The sequence below is a fragment of the Sapajus apella genome, unplaced genomic scaffold (assembly GCF_009761245.1).
Source record: "Sapajus apella isolate SASKATOON/1434 unplaced genomic scaffold, GSC_monkey_1.0 scaffold178, whole genome shotgun sequence".
Classification (NCBI taxonomy): domain Eukaryota; kingdom Metazoa; phylum Chordata; class Mammalia; order Primates; family Cebidae; genus Sapajus; species Sapajus apella.
Window position 1 is genome coordinate 638,024 of NW_022437118.1, and position 25,343 is coordinate 663,366.

General features: G+C 44.8%; 1 protein-coding gene across 1 annotated transcript in view; it reads left to right on the top strand.

The window, feature by feature from the left end:
• The first annotated feature begins 6 nt into the window (after positions 1-6).
• LOC116543011 (protein HEG homolog 1-like) overlaps positions 7-25,343 on the top strand; it is a 48,282-nt gene continuing 22,945 nt past the window's right edge. The window contains exons 1-10 of the mRNA XM_032268297.1: positions 7-1,210; positions 1,926-3,302; positions 5,755-5,871; positions 6,485-6,604; positions 10,619-10,722; positions 13,662-13,720; positions 14,013-14,173; positions 18,148-18,282; positions 24,677-24,719; positions 24,850-24,887. Coding sequence (XP_032124188.1) covers positions 766-1,210; positions 1,926-3,302; positions 5,755-5,871; positions 6,485-6,604; positions 10,619-10,722; positions 13,662-13,720; positions 14,013-14,173; positions 18,148-18,282; positions 24,677-24,719; positions 24,850-24,887 — 2,599 coding nt within the window. The 5' untranslated portion in view covers positions 7-765. The remainder of the gene's footprint in view (positions 1,211-1,925; positions 3,303-5,754; positions 5,872-6,484; positions 6,605-10,618; positions 10,723-13,661; positions 13,721-14,012; positions 14,174-18,147; positions 18,283-24,676; positions 24,720-24,849; positions 24,888-25,343) is intronic.

Below are 25,343 nucleotides of genomic sequence, written 5' to 3' on the forward strand. Positions count from 1 at the left end.
TGTCTGTTGATTCAAACCTATCCTGAAATGAATTTAGCCAAGACTAAGATTTACACTGTTTTCCCTCAAAGCATGACCATGGGGTACCAATGGCCAGTCTGGGCTGGGAATGGGAAGAAGAATCAGAAAAGGATTCTGGTTTTTGTTTTTTTGTTTTGTTGTACAGCCAGATTAGGAAGGATTTAGGCCAAGGAAAATTGGACCTTATTTTCATCATTTCTGAAAATAAGGGCTTATCTCATAATCTAACTAAGATTAGTTCTAAGAGCCTTTAGGTTTGTACCGTAAACATACCCAAAAGAGAAGGAAAATGACATTTATTCATGTGTCATCTTCCTATTCCATCCTCATCAATGGAGTAAAACACATGCATTTAAAAAAAAATAAAAGAAGACAAGAAATGAGCCCACTTTTCACCCTCTGCCTCAGGCTGTTTCCCTGCCATTGTACTAATGCTCTGGAATGACTGGCCCTGTGGCCATTCATGTATTCTTGGTCCTTCCAGGAGGAAGAGCCTTCCAAGGAGGACTGTGGCCTCCCTCCTGGGCCTTGTGCAAATGTCTAAAGCCCCGGTAGAGTTATTAGTCTTTCACCCACTGTTTACCTTCTCACCGCCACTACTGACATAACCTCGATTTATTATGTATCACTGAGCAGAAATCCAATATCAATCCTATTTGCTAAAGTAATATAAATCCTATAAATCCAGGGTGCCTGACAGATGTCCTGATCCACAGTTCCTCTTGAGGTTTCAATCACTGATCCATGTTTACAAGAGCAACAGACATCTCAGATAAAGATACTAAGAGTATGGGGAAGCGTTTTGGCGGCCCAGGAAGTGAGGCTTTGTGCCCAATCCTGTCACTGCAGCCCTGCATTTATCAGCTATCCCCTTTCACTCCTCTTTTAGCCTTGGAAGACAGCCGAGAGCTGGGTGGAGCACTAGATGACACTTCTGACAGCGCAGAGAACAGGACTTCTGGGGTGCCCTCTCTTGGCAGTCACACTTCAGCTACTGTCACTGGAAATGGGGAACGCACACTGCGGTCTGTCACCCTCACCAACACCAGCATGAGCACGACTTCTGGGAAAGCGGGCAGCCCTGCAGCAGCCATGCCTCAAGAAACAGAGAGTGTCTCTCTGCATGTGAACGTGACGGACGATGTTGGCCTGGTTTCACAGTCACTGGCTGCCTCCAGTGCCCTTGGAGGTGGGGTATCTTCCACAGTCTCTTTTAACACATCCCTTCAGCTCACCTGTCCGTTTACTCACAGTCTTGGGATGATTCCGTTAGCTCTCAAGCCAGAAAGTGCCTTACAGGTACTTCTTTATGGAGAGAAGTTTCTAGCATCTGCCACCTAAGCAAGGTCAACACCCCTCCCCAGTTCCCACCCTGAGCCCTCTACACACACTCACCTAAGGAATTTGGGATTGTGTCTGCTGAGAGGCTTAAAATAAGAGACCAACCACTAAGGTCAGTCTCCTGGGAAAGAAATATCTCATTCTACAGAATGGGAAGTTGGTAGGGTTTTCCTCCATTAAGGCATAACAGTTATTCTACTTGGGGTCTTAAGATATTTTCAGATACTAATTTGCTTTTATCAAGTAAGGCATGTGGAGGGAATTTGAAACTGCTCTCTATTTTTAGACCCTTAGTCCCCACTTCTATTACCATTTCCACTGCTGCTGCCACTACTTCTCTCAGGTCAGTCTGCTCAGAGGAGACACTGACCGTTCCTGCCTGCCTACAATGTGTTTATTCAAAGTGCTCACCATTAAAAACTACCTCTCCAAAGAAAGTGTTTCACCCACTTGAATTATACCACTTGGGTTCATTTCAGGACACTGAAAGTCTGTTTGATAGTACATATTTCAGAGATCTGTTGTTCATTTATTTGACCTAACTTTGGCTTTTCCGTTTGCAGTCACTGGGATTAGCTATGGTCAAGTGAGTGGCACAGCTATTGAACAAAGGACTTCCAGCGACCACACAGACCACACCTACCTGTCATCTACTTTCACCAAAGGAGAACGGGCATTACTGTCCATTACAGATAACAGTTCATCCTCAGACATTGTGGAGAGCTCGACTTCTTATATTAAGATCTCAAATTCTTCACATTCAGATGATTCCTCCTTTTCTTATGCTCAGACTGACAGAAGTAACATCTCATCCTATGATGGGGAATATGCTCAGCCTTCTACCGAGTCACCAGTTCTGCATACATCCAACCTTCCATCTTATACACCCACCATTAATATGCCAAACACTTCAGTTGTTCTGGGCACTGATGCTGGGTTTGCTGGTGACTCTTATTCTTCCTCCTCCTCTTCCTCCTCCGCTGCTGCTGCCTCTTTTTCTTCTTCAGGGCCTCCTTTGCCTCTGCCCTCTGTGTCAGAATCCCACCATTTATTTTCATCAATTTTACCATCAACCAGAGCCTCCATGCATCTGCTAAAGTCTACCTCTGATGCATCCACACCATTGTCTTCCTCACCGTCACCTTTACCAGTATCCTTAACAGCATCTACGTCTGCTGTACTTTCTGTCTCACAAACACCCTTACCACCATCATCTTCTACCCCAGTCCTGCCCAGAGCAAGAGAGACTCCTGTGACTTCAGTTCAGACATCAACAATGACATCATTCATGTCAATGCTCCATAGTAGTCAAACCATCGACCTTAAGAACCAGAGCACCCCACACCAAGAGAAAATCGTTACAGAATCAAAGTCACCAAGCCCAGTGTCTCTGCCCACAGAGTCCACCAAGGCTGTAACAACGAACTCTCCTTTGCCTGCATCCTTAACAAAGTCCCCCACAGAGCAAACCCTTCCAGCCACAGGCACCAACTTAGCGCAAATGTCTCCAGCTTTCACAACCACCATTCTGAAGACCTCTCAACCTCCTGTGACCACTCCTGGCACCCTATCAAGCACAGCATCTCTGGCCACTGGCCCTATAGCCGTACACACTACAGCTGGAAAACAGCTCTTGCCCACCCATCCTGAAATTCTAGTTCCTCAAATTTCAACAGAAGGTGGCATCAACACAGAAAGGAACCAAGTGAATGTAGATGCTACCACCAGATTGATCCCTGTGACCAGTATACCCACATCAGCAAAAGAACTGACCACAAGGCTTGGCGTTATAGCAGAGTACAGTTCAGCTCCACATTCCCTCGGAACATCTCCCCAAACCACAGACGTTTCCACGGCTAAAGCCTTGGCTCCCAAATCTGCCACTTCTGCTGTTCACAGGAGCACATGGTCAACAACAACACTGTCCTCTTCAGCCTCAGGTAAAACACAGTCATACAAGCACACATTAACTGCAAGGTCCAGTCCAACACAGAGAGCTGCATGGGGCTCGGGGTTCATGTGAATTTGTGGAAATGGCCAGCATTTGAAATAGCTTCTGTTTTGTGACCTAAAATGCTTCCTGTTGAAACACTTAAAGTGTAAAAGAAGGTCATGGGTGGGCCTAATTTTCTCACCCCTGTGTTGCATAATGCTTCCTGAATAAAGAGGAAAGGATGCACTGGCCGTGTGTCACATCAGTAGATGGCACAATTGGAGCTTCTAATGTCCTGTAGTTGTAAGAGCTTTTCTTTTTCTTTTTCTTTTCTTTTTTTAACCAGTGATCTGAGCACCTCTGGGAAATGAAAGGTGGATCTTTCTCCAGGGAAGTTTTGGAGCCTTGCTTCAAGGCTTATAACCTTCAGTTTCGGAGTCTTGCTCTGTTGCCAGGCTGGAGTGCAGTGGCGCAATCTCAACTCACTATAACCTCCACCTTCCGGGTTCAAGTGATTCTCTTGTCTCAGCCTCCCAAATATCTAGGACTATAGGTGTGTGCCACCACACCCAGCTAATTTTTGTATTTTTAGTAGATACAGGGTTTCACCATGTTGGCCAGGATGGTCTCAATCTCTTGACCTGGTGATCTGCCCACCGCGGCCTCCCAAAGTGCTGGGATTACAGGCTTGAGCCACCACGCCTGGCTTAAGAGCTTTTCAAGCATGCCTTTAACTTCTCAGAGGTCAGAGGAGAGCAGTGATGCAGGATTGCAGGGTGGAGAAACTAAAGTAAAGAAGCTTAGGTAGCCTAGCTGAAACAGGGATAAACTGGGTATCTGCTTCCAGATCAGATCCCAGAGTCTCTGAGTCAGGGCGTCCCCAGTCAACAGGGACTTCTTGGGGTCACTTGGCTTCTCTTGAGCCCAAGCTTCTTTGTCTCCCAAAGAGAGTGTGGCTAGTTGATAAATGCAAGTGGGGAGACATGTAAATGAAAAGATGATGAACTAACCTTTTCCCACGGTTACTACGCAGCCAGGGCTCCTTTACATCACACTTAGGGTTGTTTTTATAGCCATGTTGAAGTTTCTGGAAAGCAAAACCAGCCAAATGATCTTTTGTCATTTAAGGAACAGTAGAAGGAAGTAGGATGATGAATCTTTTCATGTCATGTTCAAAATTACGCTTTTGGCTTGTCCAGACACAGGAAAAGGAAAACTGCTGCTGGAAAAGGAGTGAAATGGAAACTGGTGTCTTAGGGAAGAAGGAAAGAAGAGATGATGCTTTGTAGTGTTTGGGGCAGGAGGCTCAGTGAGCAGCACAGTTCCAGCTTGTCAGCCACAGTCAGCCTGGGCTGGAGGCTCATAAGCAAAGCACCCCCATGCCAGCCCCACAGTGCTCCTTTGTACCAGTGATCTGAGCACCTCTGGGAAATGAAAAGTGGATCTTTCCCCAGGGAAGTTTGGGAGCCTTGCTTCAAGGCTTATAACCTTCAGTTTCACAGGCGACATATATTCCAGTGCCAGATGGAATCGAATTCACAAATCTCCCTTAAAGCCAATTACAGACATTCTGATGATAACTGCAGTTGAGTATTAGGGGCACATTCACTGGCTGTTGGAATAGTTTTTGTGCCAGTGTTCATGGATCAGTGTTTGGTTATACTGGTGCTGTGCTTCTGTGGGTGATTTTAAGTAATACTTGACATGGCAGTAAATGATAGGAATACCATCTTTAGGTTTAGCTTATTTGTTTTCGGGGTTATTGTTACTATTTTTTTGAGTGAAGACTTGACTTTTACCTTCTTTTTTTCATTCTACCACGATTTCCTTTTTGCAGACAATGCAGTTACAGGCTTCGGCTTCTTTAAGTATGTCAGAAACCTTTATGAAGCATATTACATAACTGCTCAACTCTGATCATTTTCTGAATATTGCACAATATGTGGAGGCTCAGTTAAATTTGGAGATTTTTGGGTAAAGGATACTATGATTCTGATAAAGCCCAAGAGAAAAGGCAGGGCACGTGTGTACACACACAAAACACATGCACACAGAGTAAATCTCCTAGTGGGGGGATGAATTGATCAGAGATCCTCTTCCCCGTTAATGTGTGCTTTCAATTGACATCAATCTACGTAGAATTTTCTAAGTGTCACAAAGGCAATATCATCATGAATCCTCAATGGAGTGACCTGTAAGCAGCATTGATTAGAATCAGTTCTTGCATTCAGGGATCCATCCCATTGTCTAACACTTATATCTGGACACAAACTAGTATCAGGACCTAGTCCCACTGCACCTCTGGGAAACCCATTTTTCTTTTGTAGTATGGCCTTTCAGGGCAAGTAAACAGAAATAAGCAAGAATCAAATATTAGCTGGGAGAATTAAATAGTTACCTAGAGCTGCCTTTATATTTCCTGTGTGGTTAACTGCTTTACTCCCGGAATGTGTTTGTAGTCAACAGCTGTGCCACAAACCCTTGTCTTCATGATGGCGAATGCATCACAGACAATACCAGCCGTGGCTACCACTGTAGGTGCCTGCCTTCCTGGCAAGGGGATGACTGCAGTGTGGGTAAGTAATGTAATGTCCAGAGGTCTATACTACAGTACCATATTGGGCTTCCCAGTACACTCCTTTTTCTTCCAAAATGTGGACAAATACGCTGTTTTTAGTTAATACCCTGCTTATTTGAGAGTTAGCATGCTTGTAGGTTGTAATCTGCAGGAGAATGTCAGGGACTGTAGTGTAGCACTGACAGACTTCCTGATCTGGGTCTATTCCCAACACTCCTGCTACACTGGACCCTATTCCTGCCCCTGGACTTTCCTGTGCTGATGCCTCTGCCTGGAATCCCCTTTTGCCACCCTAATCTATTTATTAAACTCCTTTTAGTTGTAGTCCAGATGCATTTGAAACAGCCTTTAATTCTCCCCTCTGTTAAAATTTGCTCTTTCCCCCACATATGCAAATCCTATGTTGTATTTACAGTTAGTTGTTTCTGTGGCCACCTCCACCCCCCTTCAATAGATGGCAAGCCCCTTGAGGGCAAGGGTGTTCTCATACTCATCCTTGGGGTCTCACCACACCGAGCACCATTTGGCCCTTAGTAAGTACTTACTATACTGGGTTATGGTTTTGCTGTTTGCTATAGATTCAGTATGGCCTTCCTTTTTCTCCTCTGCAGATGTGAATGAATGCCTCTCGAGCCCCTGCCCATCCATGGCCATATGCAACAATACTCAGGGATCCTTTATCTGTAAATGCCCAGTTGGGTACCTGTTGGAAAAAGGGATATGCAATTTGGGTAAGAGACTTAGTCTATTTCGGACTTTATTCTGTACCACAATCTATTTTACAAAGTAACATTTATTAGTTTTCTTCCTAATCAAAATCAGGGTTTGTCGAAGGTTTGGGAATATAGAAAAAAGTGGATGCCATTGTCCATTATTCTAATACCCGGAGATAGAGCACCCTACTTTGCATTATGTTTTTGTGTGCAGTATATTTTTACATAGTTGAAATCATAGGATATTTGTATAAATATTATGTCTTAAACATTTTTCTGTGTTGTTAAAAACAGTGTACAAACATCCTAATGACTGCATATTATGCCATCATTTGTGTATAATATTATTTGCTTAACCACTCCACCCTGCAGCTAGGGGAAAAACAGTCAAAAGGATTATTCTGACTACATAGGAAAAAAAACATAAACACATTTAGGTGGAGACAAGAGAGAGTAAAACTCTGATTGCCATACTACATTCACACATTCCTTCAGTTTTTAAAAATGATCTTCATGCTCTTGTTCATAGGCAGATACATTTTGAGAAAGCTGCTGTCCTAATTGTATCACACAATTTGTCATATGTTGTTCGCTAATTTGTTAGATTCATGAAGCTGTGTGATTTTGAAAATCCTCTCCATTTCGCAAGTTAAAAGGCAAACAAACAAACCAAATGAAAACAAGGCACTGACAAAGTGCTAAGTGGCCAAGTTTATGTAACAGGTTGATGAGAGACCTGGTTTCCACCCCACAGCTCTTTCTATTACGTGATAATGTGTTAATCTTAGGAGCTTTCTTATTTGCAGGGTGTGACCCTTGTTAGAATGTCGAATTTAATATATAACTTGTTGAAGAAGTTAGAAATGAAAGATACAGAGTTTTTTGGGTCTTTTTTTTTTTTTTTTTTTTTTTTTTGAGACAGAGTTTCACTCTGTCGCCTAGGCTGCAGTGCAGTGATACCACCTTGGCTTTCTGCAAACTCCACCTCCTAGGTCCAAGCGATTCTCATGCCTCAGCCTCCAAGTATCTAGGATTACAGGCATGCACCACCATGCCTGGCTGATTTTTGTATTTTTAGTATAGAAGGGGCTTTGCCATGTTGGCCACGCCGGTCTCAAACTCCTGACCTCAAGTGATCTGCCTGCCTTGGCCTCCCAAAGCTCTAGGATTGCAGGTGTGAGCCACTGTGCCCAGCCCGATACAGTTTCTAAGCTAAGGAAACTGTCAGGTAAAATAACTCATCTTTGAATTGTCTTAAATTGCCCAGTGTGACACTTAACACAAAAAAAGTGCTCAGTGTTTTTGAGAAAGCAAGTGTCTGTATCTTTTGAAAGTGCTATTACCTATAGGCTGAAGCGACTTTTTAGGAAGTACCCTACCAAAATAATGGTAAAATTTTGAAAATTATTTAAAATACAAAGATTAAGTGAAAAAATTGTTTCAAAAAGAAGGATCTAGAAATAGAGACATCAGTCAAAATCAAGAATTTCTCTCATTCTGGATTACAGGCCTGGCACGGTGGCTCATGCCTGTAATCCCGACAATTTGGGAGGCCGAGGTAGGCTGATCACTTGAGATCAGAGTTCAAGACCAGACTGGTCAACATGGTAAAACCTTGACTCTACTAAAATTACAAAAATTAGCCACATGTGGCGGCACATGCCTGTATTCCCAGCCACTGAGGAGGCTGAGGCATGAGAATAACTTGAACCCGGGAGGCGGAGGTTGCAGTGAGTCCAGATCACACCACTGCACTCAGCCTGGGCCACAGAGCGAGACTCTGTCTCAAAAAAAAAAAAAAAAAAAAAAAAAAGATTTTTTTTTTCTAATAATTTACTTGCATTTTAGTAAACTATTTAGCCACACCCTAATAAATAAGCCAGGAGTTTTTAGTTTAAGAACAGAGAAGCTGGAAATGATTTTATTTTTAAGCATTGTGAGGAAAGTATATTTGCCCAGGACTCAAATGATTTACTTCCAGCTCCAGAGCCACCACCTATAGCACGTGGCTCCTGAGCATTAATGTCCTCGTCTGTAAAATCAGATTACCATCTGTCCTGCTTCCCACCCAAGATTATTGTGAAGATCAAATAAAGTAATATATTTGAGCAAGCTTTGAAAATGGTAAAGAGCCGTCCGGATGAGAGGTATCATTTAACTTTAGTCTTCAAACTGTTAGACCAGAATTGAAAGCAATGAAAACAATAAACTGCTGAATACAAAGTAATAATTTTGGCTCTTTCCCTCCAAAAATTATTTAAATAACATAGGGAAATCAACAGTCAAAATGGAAGTAAAAATCCTACTCAGATCCAGGTGATGATGTAATTGCAGGCATAAGGGTGTAAATGGCAAAAAAAAAAAAAAAAAAACCTGCCTGGAGCAATTGCAGGGTTTGGAAGGAAACTGATATGTCTTCATATTCACACTGAAAGCAGAGGCCATGTTTACTTTCCTGACTCAGAACAGATCTGTACCTGACATTTGCAATGTGAATTTCTATACAGAGAGTCTAAGTATCAGCCTAGACATGTGAGATGGCAAAGTGAAGAGGCGGGACCATTGTTCTGGAAGCCTGTGTGCGGAGGGTCCCACAGGTAGTGCGGCTCAGGAGGAGAGCAGCACTATCGCCTTCACAATCATCTTTTCCTTTTCAAGTCATTTAGCTTCATTGTTCATAAACATCAGAGGAACATGCAAATTAGAGCATGCTGAAATGCTTTCATTTGGCCAAGAATGTTTTCAAAGAGCTCCCTGCTGCTCAGAAAGAGCCCTAAGCAGCTGGCTTCACTGAACTGTAGAACAAGCAAAAAGATGTTAAGTAAGGATTAAGCGCTTTAGACAGTAAGTAAAGGATGTTAAATGTTTTCTCTGGCTCATTTGTGGGCCTTTTTCTCAATTCAGCATACAGGCTTTTGGGGAGAGAGCAGCTTCATGGACTTCTGTGTCTTGAGTTATTTTTTTTCTTCCAGAGGGAAAGATAAGCATTTAATATAAAGGAAAATAAGAGCCAGCAATAAAACATTCCATACTAAATTTTGGTTCCCTGCCCATTTGTAAGTCCCATTCCCCTCAGGCCCAATCAGCACAAATTGATGTTAACTAGAATTTTATTTTATGAGTGAAATGGGCCTTGAAAATGAGACTGCTTTCTTTCATTTTTGAACCCAACAGTGTCTCGAATATGGGCTGTTTTCATTATGTAGCTTATAATCATGGAGTCGGCAGCCCCCTGGAGTATAGGCCCACCATAAATGCTTGGCACCTTTCTTTCTCTCAAGCCCCTTGGGTGTCCTTAGTTTATTAGATTCCTCAGGGCACAGAGGTCATAGGGGAAAGAAGAGCTTTGAAGATGGACATGCACATACTCCAATGCCAATGGTGGCCCTTGGGAGCCTGGGTGAGCTTTCTTAGGAAGTTGCCTGACCTCTGGAAGCCCCCTTTATCAATGATAAGATGGGAATTTCCTCTGACCAAGAGGAATGGGATTTGGATGGGGGTGGTCTAAGGACAAAAGGAAACTGAAGCACCCCCTTGAATGTGGAGGGCATGATTCAGTTGGAGACCTCAGAGGACAAAAGCCTTCCTCTGTCGAAAGCCTGATGAGGCCTGAGGAGCATCTTTCGCATCTAACACACGTCCCTCCCACCTCCTAGGATGACATTGTTTAGACCTGCTCATGTTTCTCCTTTGTAGCAGCTTTGCTGGGCATCTATTATGTGGGAGGCCATCCCAGGGACATCATGAAGACTCCTTCTCTTAGCAGCCTTGCACATACACAAAAGGTTCTTTGGAGTTTCTCTCTCTCAAAAGTTTGCTCAGTCTAAGCCTTCAGCACAGCCCAGTAGATGCTCACTTTGCTAGAGAAAAATCTAGAAGAGGGAGAGGGGTCTCCACCCATAAGGAGAAAGAAATGCAGAGAGATTGTCCCATGAGGCGGAGTAAAGCCGGACACCCCAGAGATTTGCAAACACACAGCCTGACGTAGATTCTTCTGTCGCATGATCTAACAAGTTACATTTGCATTTTCAGTAAGAACCTTCATGACAGAGTTTAAATTAAAGAGAACTTTTCTTAATACTACTGTGGAAAAACATTCAGATCTACAAGAAGTTGAAAATGAGATCACCAAAATGGTAAGTGTCCTGAATGGCATCTTTCTGCTGGTGTTTTGTTTCCTAGAACAGATTTCATTCCAAGTGGGGACTGCTAGGGGTCAGCTGTGTCTCCTGGGCTCTTCACTTTTGTTATATTTGGAAGGGAAACTTCAGGGTAAAATAAAAAGCCTTTCAGAAATGGAAGTGAGGTGTTGGTGCCCAGTAGAAGAGTTACTTCAAATGTGTCCTCATGCACAGTCTTTATCTGCACCTTGGTGTTTCTTTTCCATGTGCAATCTCATAGTCACAGACCTACAGATGACAGACACCAGCAGGAGCTGTTGGTGAGGAGGAAAGACCCAGAAAATCATGTGGTCCCACCTGCTGTTGACACACTGTGTGACTTTCTCCTTGTGTTTTGGAGCTCGGGGGCATTATATTCTTCTTTTTCCTCAAAGGAATGCCAAAGGTGCCAACAGTTAATCCTGATGTCCTAGGGTTTGAGAACTCACTGTATACGTAATTGAGGGGTCATTTGCCTGCTTTTTATCAGAATTTTTTTTTTTTAAAGAAAAAGGCCATCCTGGGCAACATGGCAAGACCCTGTCTCTACAAAAAATACAAAAATTAGCTGGGGTTGGTGGCATGCACCTGTGGTCCCAGCTACTCAGGAGGATGAGGTGGAAGGATCATGTGAGCCCTGGAGGTTGAGGCTGTGGTGAGCTGTGATCAACCACTGCACACCAGCCTGGGTGGCAGAATGAGACCCTGTCTCAAAAAGAAACCCCAAAAAACAGCAATAACAAAAAAGGAAAATGGAGAAAAATAAAGAAGAGAGGAAAATGAAGCTCAGATAATAAACTTTGCTTCTCACCTACTATCTAAGTCAGAGATTTGACTCATCTATACAGTGAGTTCTCAAACCCTAGGTTCAGAAAATTGAAATTTGCCATTAAAAATCTTTAGAGATGAATTGATTTCCAATCTCAATTTTACTTGTTCTTTGTAAGAGTTAGTATATTAGCCAGGAATTATACATTTCTATAGGACTTTGGATTTTATTTGTGTAAAATATGGATCCAATTCTATTTCTCTGACTCTGGAGCATTCACTTCATGATAGCGATGAAGCCAGATGGTACGCTCCTGTAAAAGGCATTGCCAGCATGTCTGCAGATAGGAACCCGGGTGGTCTGGAAGTGACTGGTATTGCCTGAGTCTGCACAGAGCAGGTGCAAAGTTGGGGAACAGTCCAGTAAGCCACCCTCACTACTGATACCAATTTCAAGTTGAGGCATCCCCAGAGACCACCCTCAGTTTCAATAATTCACTAGAGGAGTCACAGAGCTTACTAAAAGCTGTTATATTCACAGCTGCAGTTTATTACAGTGAAAATCAACAGGTTAAAATCAGCCAAGGAAAGAGATGCATGGGGCAGGGTCCAGGAGAGTTCCAAATGCAGAGCTTCCAGCCGTCCTCCCCCTGAGGAGTCATGCAGTGCCGACTCCTCCTGGCAACAGTGTGTCCGGTATGCAGGGAGTACTGCCAACCACGGAAGCTCTCCAGAACCTTGCATGGGGCTTTGTCATGTGGCTGACCTCAATCTCTAGCCCCTGTAGACGTGGAGCTGATACCATGTTACCCAACCACACTATAAATCACATTGTTGGACTCTCTGGCATGGCCCAGCACCCCCAGGTAAACAAAGACATTTTTATTAGACAGCAGATTCCAAGGGCTTAGAGATGGCCTCCCAGGAGCCAAGAGCAAAGACCTGACTTCCCTTTGGCTGAGGTTAAATTCTTTACTACACAGCAGAATTTTATGTCTACTAATCCTGTACCTTGTCCCTTCACCACTGCTGCCCCTTGGTCGTGCTGTGGATGGATATCTCCTGCTAAGATAGCATCGGGGTTTAGACCCCTGTGCAGAAGTACAGTCCTTCACATTACACTCAGTGACTTATCTGACTTGTTATTTTTTTGCCCAGTATCAACGTGTAATTTACTGGTGATGTGACACACCTGTCCCCAAGAAAGAGTGAAGATTAATCAATCATTGGCTGCGGAAGCCACGTGAATGGTCTTTCCCAAGAGGTTTATGGTCTTTCCCAAGATGTTCTGTTTACCAAACCTGGAAAAACACGTTAATAATAAAACAACAATAATAAATCATTGCTATTAGGCTGTAAAGTGATGTCATAAGGGGCTTAAAAGGGTTTGATAATGTCCCATGTTGCCTCCATCTTCTGCAGAGTGGCATGTATCTGAGACACAGGCCTTGAAGACAGGTGGGTCTACATTGGACCCAGTACTGGGTCCCTCTGCTCCCGGAAGGGAGTCTCTAGCTCCTACTATACAGGGCAGCAGGGAAGCAGACCTGATATTTCATGCTGTTAGAGGGATTTTCTTCTGTCTCCGAGGGCACAAGGCAAACATAGGGAGAGTAGCTCTTAATTTGCTCTCCACAAAAGGGCTCTTGACCCACGTAATGTAATTTCTCATGGAGAGCCTTTTTGAAGAAGACCTGTCTTTGAGTTAGGTCAACTCATTGTAGATGATGAGGCGTCTATGTAGGGCCTGTCAGACCTAGGGTAGCTGAAAGGAGCCTTTCCAGTGCAGCTTGTTCACTATGCAAAGTCCAAATAAACAGTTGCCTCTGAGTTGTTTGAAACCCTGGGCCTTAGAAGAGAGCTGCTCCTTTGAAGATGTTTTGCATCCAAGGGTGCTGTTCTGAACATCATTTCCTGCCAAGATTTTCCCCACTGATTTACTCTCTGCGTCTTTCTCTTTGTACTCATGGAACAACAGAAGGCATTTAAGAGGGGAACAAAAAAAGGACACTACTTCTGTGCAAAGCCGCCTGCTGATAACTTGATGGCTGGAAAATGCCTGTTTTATCCTGAAAATAGGAAACTGATTCTAGGTCCAAGGCTTTTGTCTAACTAGCAGTTAACGACAGACTTGTTCTTCATTTCAGTTAAATATGTGTTTTTCAACGTTACCTAGTTACATCCGATCTACAGTTCACGTCTCTAGGTAAGTAACAGAATTACATTTGCTTGTGAACCAGTCTGTAGAAGTGGAGGGCGGGGCTGTTCTAACATGGGTGACAGCAACAAAACGGGCCTTAAGAAAAATAAAAAAAAAAAAAAACAAAAAAAACCGGGCCCTGTTTTAACCCAGCCATGGGGTAATCCAGGGCCAAGGTCAGTGACTTTCATGCTCTCCCATTCCGTCACTGGAGAATGGCGATGACACTCATTTCTAAAAGTCTTGGGACCCACGTGTCATTTCAGGGCTATTAAAAACCCACAAACTTTGCCTATAGGGAGTCCAATGCAGTGGTGATCTTACTGCAGACAACCTTTTCCCTGGCCTCCAATGTGACGTTGTTTGACCTGGCTGATAGGATGCAGAAATGTGTCAACTCCTGCAAGTCCTCTGCTGAGGTCTGCCAGTTCTTGGGATCTCAGAGGCGGATCTTTAGAGGTAAGAGGAATGCCCTCTCGGAGGACCCTACCTGTATAGTTAGGCACAGACCTAAGATGGAAATGCAAGGCATCCAGGGCTCAGGCCCAGGAAAGGCCCTCAGAGAGCCTATTTTTGACATGGGTGTTAAGCAAAAGACCTTTGTGTGCATGTATCTTCTTGTATGTGTGCATGCACATACAAACACATGCACACACACACCCAGGGTCCCATACACACAGCCTTGAAGACACCTGATCCTTGGCATGCAGCTCCTTCTATTTCTTTTATCCAGTGTTGATGTGGGAGGGGGAGGGATATAGGAGCTGATGTAATGTAACAAAGCAGAAATCACTCTTTTTTCCCTTGAAAAGTTCCTGTTCTCTTTAGGGAAACAGAATGTACATACTTGTCAATGACCCAGAAAACCTTCATCTGGCAGCTCACACCTGTAATCCCAGTACTTTGGGAGGCTGAGGTGCCCTTAAGCCCGGGAGTTCAAGGCCGCAGTGAGCTATGATTGCACCACTACACTCAGCCTGGGCCACAGAGTGAGATCCTGCCTCAAAAAACAAAATAAACAACCACCACCGAAACCTTCATCATAACACAGTATTAGGTTAAATAAAAAAGCATGTGCAGTATTACCCATCTTTTGTGTTTGTTTGTTTGCACATTATAAATGCACAGAAACAAGACCAGAAGAATGCAGGCCAGAATGCCCACAGTGATGCCATAAACGATGATTTCCCTTTACTCATTCTTGCTTTGTCTGTTTTGTCAAAAGCTTCTATAGTGCATCTGGTGTGAGGCAAATTAAGAAAGGGATTGGAGACAAGGTCAAAAGGGAACTTTGGGTCTTAGAGGGGAAGTTTCACCTCTGGGACAGGAAAACTCACTGGAATCCAAAGTGCTTCTTTGCAAAGGGCGCTCGTCCCTATTGCCACATGCTACTTGATCAAAGTTAGCTCATTTTACTACACAAGTAGGTCTGGCAGAGGATGGAGAATCTAGTCTAAACCTCCCAGATGCTGGACATAGTAGAAGCTATCAGGTGGTGACACTTGGTCTGCTGGTAGATCCACGGCATTGACATTCCCAGTGGGCCTGGGTTCCGTAACTGCCAGTCAAGCGGGCTTTCTGGAGTGAGCCTATATATTCCAGAGCTTGGGAGCCAGATTGTTAACTCTTTGTTCTGGGGTAAGAGCTGGAGCTTGGCCCATTTAAGGCTAGTTATTAATTTGAAAAAAAAAATCTAAACTTTCTGAAGTTGAAGTTACTACTGATGGGGAGTGAAGTAGAAAGGTCATGCCCCATTATATTGTGCTCAAAACTTTGAGACTCTGTGGTTTTACTTTTTTGTTTCTCTTGCCAAGGATTCCAGGGTAGCAAGTTGTCCTCCCCAGTGAGGTAGGAAAGGTACCTTTCAGTTCACTACATATTTATGGGGTGCATTCTATGTCATCACCATTGTACCAGGTTACTTTTTGTCCTCCGTAAATGCATTCATGCCTTGCAAATCAAGTGCCAGCTATTTGGATTTGAAAGAGCCTACTCAGGGCAGCCCTACCCACTCTCTGACTCCCATTCTTCTGACTGCTTGTATATGGTTTATGGGATAGCGCCTGTCACCCTTGCTGCCTTGCTGAAGTTCTTATTTACGTCTCTTTTCAGAGCCCGTGAGAACAAAGACAGCTATGCATATCAGCTGGAAAAAACAGGCTTGCTTCCCTGTTTTTCCTCCCAGGTCTTCTCCAGGACTTGCCAAGACCAACCTGGTCTCATGCTAACCTTCCTGAGTGCTAGTGAGGTGGCCTTGATAGCTTCTGATATCTGGGTGTTGCCAGCATAAGGGCAGTGCTGGGCTACCCTGGACACTGCCATTGGAAGGGAGGGTTTTCTGTCTTCACAAAACATCCACTTCCTTGCCTTTCAAAGAACTGCAGCTCTTGTTGTCTCCAGAGGTTTAGTCTTTGGAAATCCCCCATGGAATGTCTCAGCTTTAGATTTACTTACAGTCTCATTGTCTGTTTTGGCGGATGTTATGCCCAGGAAGGACCATGGGAATTGTGAATGTAGCAAAATCACATTGCTGGGTTTTACGTGAAAGTGGGATTCTATGTGGTCCTATTGGATGGATTTATGGTAGAACATTCTTTGAGAATGTGTAGGGTAGCGACTCCTCCACTGCAGAGGCAGGGCCTGTGTCCCACACTTTTGCATGGATCTGCCTCTGTGCAGGGCACAGTTGCTCCAGCAGAGCGATTTGCCAACAGCCTGGATTAATGGGCAGGGTGGAAGGAAAACGAGACATTGGCTTCCAGAAAATATCTAATCAGGCCAGGCGACTCTGGCTGGCTGCTGGACAAGACTAGTGTCAGCCTCAACAGGTTTCTTCCCTGGAGGAATTTCAGGCTTGAGGACTGGCAAAGCCTTCAAAGAGTTGAGATGAGGGATTGTGGAAGTTCATTACCTCCCTGGTGCCAGCTTTGCAGTGTTTGCCTGGTGAGATTTTCCATTTTTAATTTTTCTCCCTTAAATACAAACTTTTTACAATAAACAAAGGAAATTCTATCACACACACAAATGTGGTTCTGATTGAGCACGCCAGCTTCCACTGATAAAGGCAGGAAATTCAGCTTTGAGAACTGAAATTGTGTCCTAAGCTTACCTCGTGTGACCAGGCTGTCCACCGGCCCTGAGCTCTCAGGACTCACAAAAGGGCAGGTGTCGGGAACCCCATGTAGGGTGGCAACCCACGTCACTAAAACCTGCCTGGGCAGGTGCAGTTTTGCAGCTTTCAGAGGGCATACCTGGCTTCTGAATAGGCTGGCATCCTCCTTAAAGTGGGAAATGGGAGACCATGCCTGGAAAATTGGCAGCCATTCTTCCCTGCACGATAGATACATGGCCCTTCACCTTGCCTTTCTTCCCGTTCTAAATTTGAGCTTGCCCCACATAATGGCAGATATCTAGCTTGCCTTTCCCTGCACATGGGTGTAAATAAGGTACTATCCACTATCTTGTTGGTTTCCTATTTTTGTTCTATTCCCTGTGTACCCCATATACACGTTAGACCTATGCACCCTCATTGTGTCTGATGTATACAACTTCATAGAGGGCCATATGCCCCAGAAGAAATGCTTTCTGATAATAATGAAATGATTCTTTGTCATCCATGAGATGAATGAGGCCCTAAAGTGAACAAGGCAGCAAGCCTGAAAGATAGGCTTCTCCTCTGTCTGCCTCTGTTTCTCTTGGTGGTGGCCTGGTGAGTGACAAGCTGCCATCTGTACCAACCAGTCCTTGTGCAAGGGACTGAAGACCCAGAGATGAAGAAGCCTCAAAAACCCATCAGTGGAGTTGAGGAGACTGCCCAGTAAATAGAATGACACTACAGCCCGGGGCAAGCAGATCATCTTTCAGAGTCCTCCTCATCACCAGTCTCTTGCAGGCAGCACACTATCAGGACAGCAAGCCACTCTGCCACAGCGAGTGGTGCTAGGTGCCTTTTTAGGCCATGTAGACACACAGAGCTGAGATGCATTTCCACCTGAGATAAGTCTGGCCTGTGCTCCTGTTCTTAGTCCAAGTCTTGGCTTCGTAAGAACTTGGCCGTATTTTCTGGTTGTGCTGATCCTACCCCTGCAGTCCTTTGGAAGACACAGGGCCATTAAGGACTGTATTTGCAGTGGACACCAGAGGAGGGAACAGGGCCCTGTACAGTTTGATTTCTCTGTCAGTCTGTGGCACACTTTGAGGGTGTTTTCAATGGGGAAATAACTCGTGCACAGCCTGGGGCTGACCAGAGGAGGAATGGCAGAAGGCAGTGCAGATGGACTCCAGAGAGGAGAGTTGCTCCATGAGACTGCTTGGAAAACTGTTCTCAGCATCTTTAAACAGAAAGTTCATGCAGATGCATGAGCATTGAAGTGGAGGAGGCTTGAAGTGGAGGAGGTTTTGTTTTGTTTCACCATCTTGTTTTTCCATTCCAGCGGGCAGCTTGTGCAAGCGGAAGAGTCCCGAATGTGACAAAGACACCTCCGTCTGCACTGACCTGGACGGCGTCGCCCTGTGCCAATGCAAGTCGGGCTACTTTCAGTTCAACAAGATGGACCACTCCTGCCGAGGTAGCCACAGGTTCGCCCGCGGTTCTGTGCCCCGTCCTGGGACTTTGCCCAGGTCTCTCTCTCTCTCTCTCTCTCTCTCTCTCTCTCTCTCTCTGCTTAGGCATGACCATTCTAAACTGGGGGTAACTGGTTCTTGCTATTTTGCTCATGGCAGGATTGAATACATTATCTCCTTGGAATGATAGCATTATCTTTGACTGGTGCATGCTGGTCTGGCCAATTAAATTCAAAGCAGGAGAGAATGGAATGCCTGGAGTGGTAGTGCCTTTTCTTTTCTTTTTTCTTTTTTTTTTTTTCACTTAAAGGAAGTTAGAAAAATTATTGTTTTAATTCCAAAAGCTTTATCCATTGTCTGCTAATCTTTTAAGGTGGAAGTACAAGCATGGAGTCGGGCCAGTATCTTTCAGAGACAGCTGAGGCCAGAGTCAGAGCCTAACTCTGCCTCGCTGATCGCGTATCATCTTGGGCAAGTGGCCTTGTTTCTCTGAGCCTCAGTTTCCTCTTCTGAGAAATGGGTATGGTGACCCTCCATTGTAGAGTCTAGAAGTTAAGGAAGGCAGTGGATATAGAGGCCCTTTATAAGCCATCAGCATCTGTTCTGCTATTTGGCCCAGGCTGTTGTTGAATTAATGAGTTCTGGCTTTAAAGGTCCCATGAAGTATTGGAGAGCAGAAATCTAATTTTACTAACCTTTTAGATGAAGCTTAAATTTATTTAGTTTGAGGGAAAGACTGCTCGAAGAACATAGTCCAAGAATACTGCTTTAAAATAAAATTAATTCCAGTCCAGAGCACCACACACCCTAACTTATAAAAGGCTGCTGCAACTCGCAAGCACCAGAAAAACTAACAATATAAAGGCTGTCGTGGATGACCAGTTTTCCTACTCAGTCAGCACCTTGCTGGTAACAGATGTCAATGGATGTTTCTGGAATCTGAATAAAAGCACATACTGGGGGAGGTGACATGCCACTTTTCTCTATCAGGACTTCCCATTAGAGGACTTGTTCATCACAGATAAAAATATATTTCAGGGCAGCACTCTTATCCTGAGCTTCAGACCTCTGACTTGGTTAGGTTTGGATACAAGGTTCAAGTGCATATCATCAGCTCTCCAGGTGGGACCTGTGATGGGTTTTGAACGGGAAGGCCACCTCTCTGTGTTGGGCCTAAGTCCTGATGTGTGAACGGCACACAGCATGTCTCAGTGCCATGCCAGACTGCCATCATTGCTACAAAGAGATGATGCTTCCTCATGCCATCTTATCTGCTTTCATGCAAACTGTTCCTTGTGCCTTAGACATGAGGAGTTGAGCCCATCTTCATGGGGGAAGGAAACTGGGCTAATATCCGTGTGTTGGGGTGCTGTGCTGCTGGCAGGAGCTGACACAAGGTGGGCAGAAGCAACAACATGGTGCTGTTGTGTTCCCTGTGAACAGTGTCTCAGCAGTGGCCCTGTCACCTTTGCTTCTGGCTGGCCTGCACCACTTCCTCTGTTTCCAAGTCAGCAATTTTATAGATGACTTACAGGCTAGCATTAACAATAGCTGTCAAAGATTTACTGAGTGTGGTGGCACAGGCACCAGCAACCTTATGTTTACTAAGTAAGGACCCAAGAAGCAGCCAAAGGAAACCTTGATTCGCTTTTGGGCTTGTTGCTGAGACCCTGTGAAGCCCTTTCTCTGCAGTATTTGCAGCCATCAGGCCACTGATGAGTGGATTCCGGAGCTTCTTGGGCCACAGCCCTGTAGGCTGGGTTCTGATGGGTTAGCAGTGACATCTTCTGGCCACCAGTGCTGGAGCACAGACACCTCAAATCAAGGCTCAGTCCTATGTATAATAGAGGATAGAGGAGTGTGTTTTCTAAATCACTGCAATTCAAGCTATATACATTAGTAAGTCCCTATGTTCTCTGCTATGTGCACGCGCGCACGTGCGCGCGCGCACACACACACACAATATGCTTGGTGTCTCACAGAAAATGTCTTTAACAGACTTTCAAAGCTAAATATAAAATCAAAGTAAACATCTGTCTCATAGGTTTCTTAGCTTCCTTCCATCATGCAGGCATCATGATGAATTCTTTTTTTTTTTTTTCCTTTTTAGAGACAAAGTCTTGCTCTGTCACTTAGGCTGGAATGCAGTGGTACAATGAGATCTTCCTGCAGCCTTGACCACCTGGGCTCAAGTGATCCTCCCACCTCAGCCTCCCAAGTAGCTGGGACTACAGGCCCTTGCCACCATGTCCAGCTAATTTTTGTATTCTTTGTAGAGATGGGCTTTTGCCAAGTTGCTGAGGCGGTCTCAAACTCCTAGACTCAAGCAATCCTCCCACCTCTGTCTCCCAAAGTGCTAAGATTATAGGCATGAGCCATCACACCTGGCAATAAGTTCTCACAACCTGTTTGCATGTTTCTTTCTTTAATCAGACTGCCAGTGCCTTGAGAGCCAGAACCATGTCCTGAACAGTGCAGGGTTCAACAAGTATCTGTTGAATGAACGAATGGATGAATGACAAGACAGCAAATAAGATAGGAAAGGATTGGCATGTCTAGACATAATTTCCTGCAAAGGAACAAAAGAGTTTTTAAGATGCCACCATCGGTGGGGCACAGTGGATCACACCTGTAATCCCAGCACCATGGGAGGCCGAGGCAAGCAGATCATGAGGTCAGGAATTCGAGACCAGCCTGGCCAATCTCTACTAAAAATACAAAAATTAGCCAGGTGCCTGTAATTCCAGCTACTCGGGAGACCGAGGCAGAATAATCGCTTGAACCCGGGAGGCAGAGGTTGCAGTGAGCCGAGATCACACCATTGCACTCTAGCCCGGGCAACAAAGAGAGACTCTTATCTCAAAAAAAAAAAAAAATGCCACCATCTACTTATTTCTATTCTTAAAGTTTTTATGGCAATAGGGGAAGCCCAGTTTGGGAATATATACTAGCTGTTGCCACATTCATTTCATCCTCAGTTCTCTGTAGTCAGATTCCCTCTGGGGCAGGGGTCCCCAACCCTACCGGTTTGTGGTCTGCTAGGAACCAGGCTGCACATCAGCAGGTGCAGTTAGGAACCAGGCTATAAAGCTGAGCTCTGCCTCCTATCACATCAGCACTGGCATTAGATTCTCATAGGAGTGCGGACCCATGTGAACTGCCCATGCGAGGGATCTAGGTTACATGGTCCTTATGAGAATCTAATGCCCGATGCATCATTCTGGAATACTTCGTTCTGAGACCATCTTCCCCCAGACTGCCCTCTTGCTGGTTCGTGGAAAAATTGTCTTTCATGAAACCGGTCTCTGGTGCCAAAAACATGGGGACTGCTGCTCTAGGGTGAGTGAGATGAGAAGTGAGATGAGTGAGATGATGTGTCCTAAGGAGCACAGGAGTGCCTCACTGACAGGGTTTCCCCACAACAGCCCATGGGCACAGTAGCACTCAACCACTGATGAATGATGGAATGAGCCCATTTGAAATAGAGAAATATCATGACATCAGGGAGCCAGGTCACTTCTGAAGCAAAATGAAAACAGCCCAACCCATCAGCTCATGGGCAAGATAACAGATGGACCTTACATCCGGCTGGATGACAACCATGGAGTGGACCGCTTCCACCCAGCAGATGAGGGCTAATGTTGGGTGGGGAGATTGGATATAAAAACATTTCCAGGAAGAAGTGTTCAGAATAGAACAGGCTGATGTGATATCAGCCTGCCTTAGTGCCGAGATGGGTGGGGAGGAGTCACTGGAGAAGTGAGCAGTCCCCGGTGGCCGCCCTGCAGCCTTAGCCATCCACAGATAATCCAGGGCAACTTCCCCCACTCCCATGACCTGCTGTGGCACGAGGCAGAGGCACACGCAGGAGGAGGGCAACCAGGTACAGACGCAGGAGAGGCAGGAGCACTCAGCTAGCTCCTTAGAGAAGGCCCCACCTGAGTAAGGCCAGCAAAGAACTCAGGTATCAAAGATTAGCAGATGGGCCTCATTGCTTCTTCCCTAAATGGGATGCGATTAAGCTCTACCTGTGGCATAAAAGGATCTGAAGCACCTAGTGAAAATTCATTTGATAAAATAAGGTTTAAAAATATGTAAAAGGTAAATCAGGTTGAAGGGGAAATAAACAGATTGTTTCATTGAGGCCAGAAGGAAAGTGAATACACAGAAAGAGACACAGCAGGGTCCTGCGTGTTTGCTAAAAGAAGGCCCCTCATTTAAGTGCTGAGCTTCCCGGAAACTGAGGCAAAGAGAGAAACATGACTTTGAAAAGAGTGGGGATCTGTAAAAAGAGCAGCTGTTCAGGAGCATCCCTGTCTTTCTAAAAAAATGGAGCCAAGCGAAATTTTTCTAGGGCATCCTCAAGAGGTTACTGAGTGGTATTGTGGCAAAGCCATCCATGACATCCCCAAATAAATATCATAGGGACTTTCCCATGACTGTGCTTAAAACAAAAAGCCCTTAATACAAGAGACTGTAGCTCAGGAAAAGTGATTCTGTGGAGCCAAAACAGTTCAGTCCAGGTGCACAGCTCTCTAATATCTGCTATGAGATGCATTACAGATGATTTAGAACAGTGTTTTTGAGACTGTGTTCCATAACACTCTAGAGATATGTCAACAGAAGGTCTGTGACAATAAAACAGACGCCTGAGATACTCAGCTGCTAACATGAAGAAAGTAGGTGGAAGAACATTGAACACATCGTCATGAGGAAAGTTACCCGGTACGAGAAAGCTATCCAGCCCCAGGGCATCACTCCCCAGCCGTCTGCCCCTCCTCACCCCCGGACATGCGTGCTGCTGGCCCTCACAACCCACCGTTAGCATGTCCGCTACTCCATCAAGGATTGCAGCTTTACGCCCTGTGCGTTTTCTTATTTGTGATCTTTTATGCAGTGTACCTCATACATTAACCCTGAATCATATTTTTATCATTCCTTGCAGCAGAGAATTTGTCGTGAGGCCATTTTTCACTGTCTGCTTTCATCCAAGCATGCATTATAGCTCATGGTGTTCTGTCATCTTATTGTTATGTTGAAAATGTCCTGTAATCACGTAAATTCAGGAACTGGGGATCCAGGGAAATGGCCAGGCCACAACTGCTTCAGTGAAGTGGCGTTCCATGAGCCCCACGACCCGAGGGTTCAAAGTTCTGTTCTTTGGGCAAGGTGGCGATTAGCACACATCTAGATATGTCCAAAATCCCCTATACAGATTATAGGGTGAGGATTCTGTTATGAAAACCTGGGCACACACCAGGACTGTGCCCCAGAAGATGTCACTCACAGCTCCCCACTTCTCTTGGAAGGGCGTCAGCAGGGCCGGTGTCAGGTTAAAGGTTTGATTTACATTAATGAAAGTGAGCCATTTGTCTTTGTGATGGAAGCATGTTCCCAGGGGACATTCTTCATCTATAGAGAACTTCTAAATGAATTGCTTTGGTCGTATAATAATTAAAACTACAGGCCGGATACGGTGGCTCATGTCTATAATCCCAGCACTTTGGGAGGTTGAGGTGGGCAGATCATCTGAGGTCAGGAATTTGAGACCAGCCTGACTAACATGGTGAACCCCATCTCTACTAAAAATGCAAAAATTAGCTGGGCTTCGTGGCAGGCCCCTGTAATCTTAGCTGCCCAGGAGGCTGAGGCAGGAGAATGGCTTGAACCCAGGAGGTGGAGGTTGCAGTGAGCTGAGATGGTGCGAACTGCACTCCAGCCTGGGCGACAGAGCAAGATTCCATCTCAAAAAATAATAATAATTACAACTACAAAACATTGATTTAGTGGTTATGGTTACTATGTACCAGACCTGTACTAAGCTGTTTGCATGCCTTATTTTACTTAATCACCTCCAATAAAATAATTTTTATAGCCGGAGATCGAGAGCCACAAAGAGCTTAAGAAAAGTTTCTTGATAGGGTTAAGATTTGAGGCCAGGCATGGTGGCTCATGCCTGTAATCCCAGCACACTGGGAGGCTGAGGCGGGAGGATCACTTTGAGCTCATCAGGAGTTCAAGACAACTCTGAGCAACAGGGTGAAACTCTGTCTCTACTAAAAATACAAAAATTAGCAGGGTACAGTGGTGCATGCCTGTAATCCCAGCTACTTGGGAGGCTGAGGCTGGAGAATCGCTTGAACCCAGGAGTTGGAGGTTGTAGTAATCTGAGATTGCACCACTGCACTCCAGTCTGGGCGACAGAGCGAGACTTTGTCTCAAAAAAAAAAAAAAAAGGAGTTGTAGTGGCAACAGTATTTAAGTCAGGATCATTCCAAAGCAATTTGCAGCCTTTGGTACTAGAATAATCCTGTGAACTTCAGGTGGCTGGCGTTTAATTAACTGGGAGTTTGGGAGTGGTAAACAGACACATTCATGCATTTTCCTTTTCTCTTTCAGCATGTGAAGATGGATATAGGCTTGAAAATGAAACCTGCATGAGGTAGGCTCTATGTTCATTTAGTTTAATTTTGTTACAAATCTTATTTAGAAGTTATTTAGATGAATTGCCTCAGTTATTTCTTTTGAGATTTGAAACTAATTCTCACCCTTTTTTCTTTCTTGGCTTACAGTTGCCCATTCGGCCTCGGTGGTCTCAACTGTGGAAACCGTAAGTATGTGCGGGCAAAGGCCTGACCTTGTTGTTAGTGACAGGTGTCAGTCACCTCCCACTTCCCTCAGTTCACATCCACAGTCTTCTTAGGTTCCGTGCTGAACCTCAGGGGGGAAACAAAGAGAACGGCCGGTTCAGTGGCTTACACCTGTAATTCTAGCACTTTGGGATGCTGAGGCAGGTGGATTACTTGGGGCCAGGAGTTCGAGACCATTCTGGCCAACGTGGTGAAACCCTGTCTCCACTAAAAATACAAAAATTAGCTTGGCATGGTGGCATGTGTAATCCTAGCTACTTGGGAAGCCAAGGTAAGAGAATCTCTTGAACCTGGGAGGCAGAGGTTACAGTGAGCCAAGATCACGCCACTACACTTCAGCCTGGGCGACAGAGGGAGACTGCATTTCAAAACACAACAGCAACAACAACAACAACAATGAGAAAGACTTGACTGGT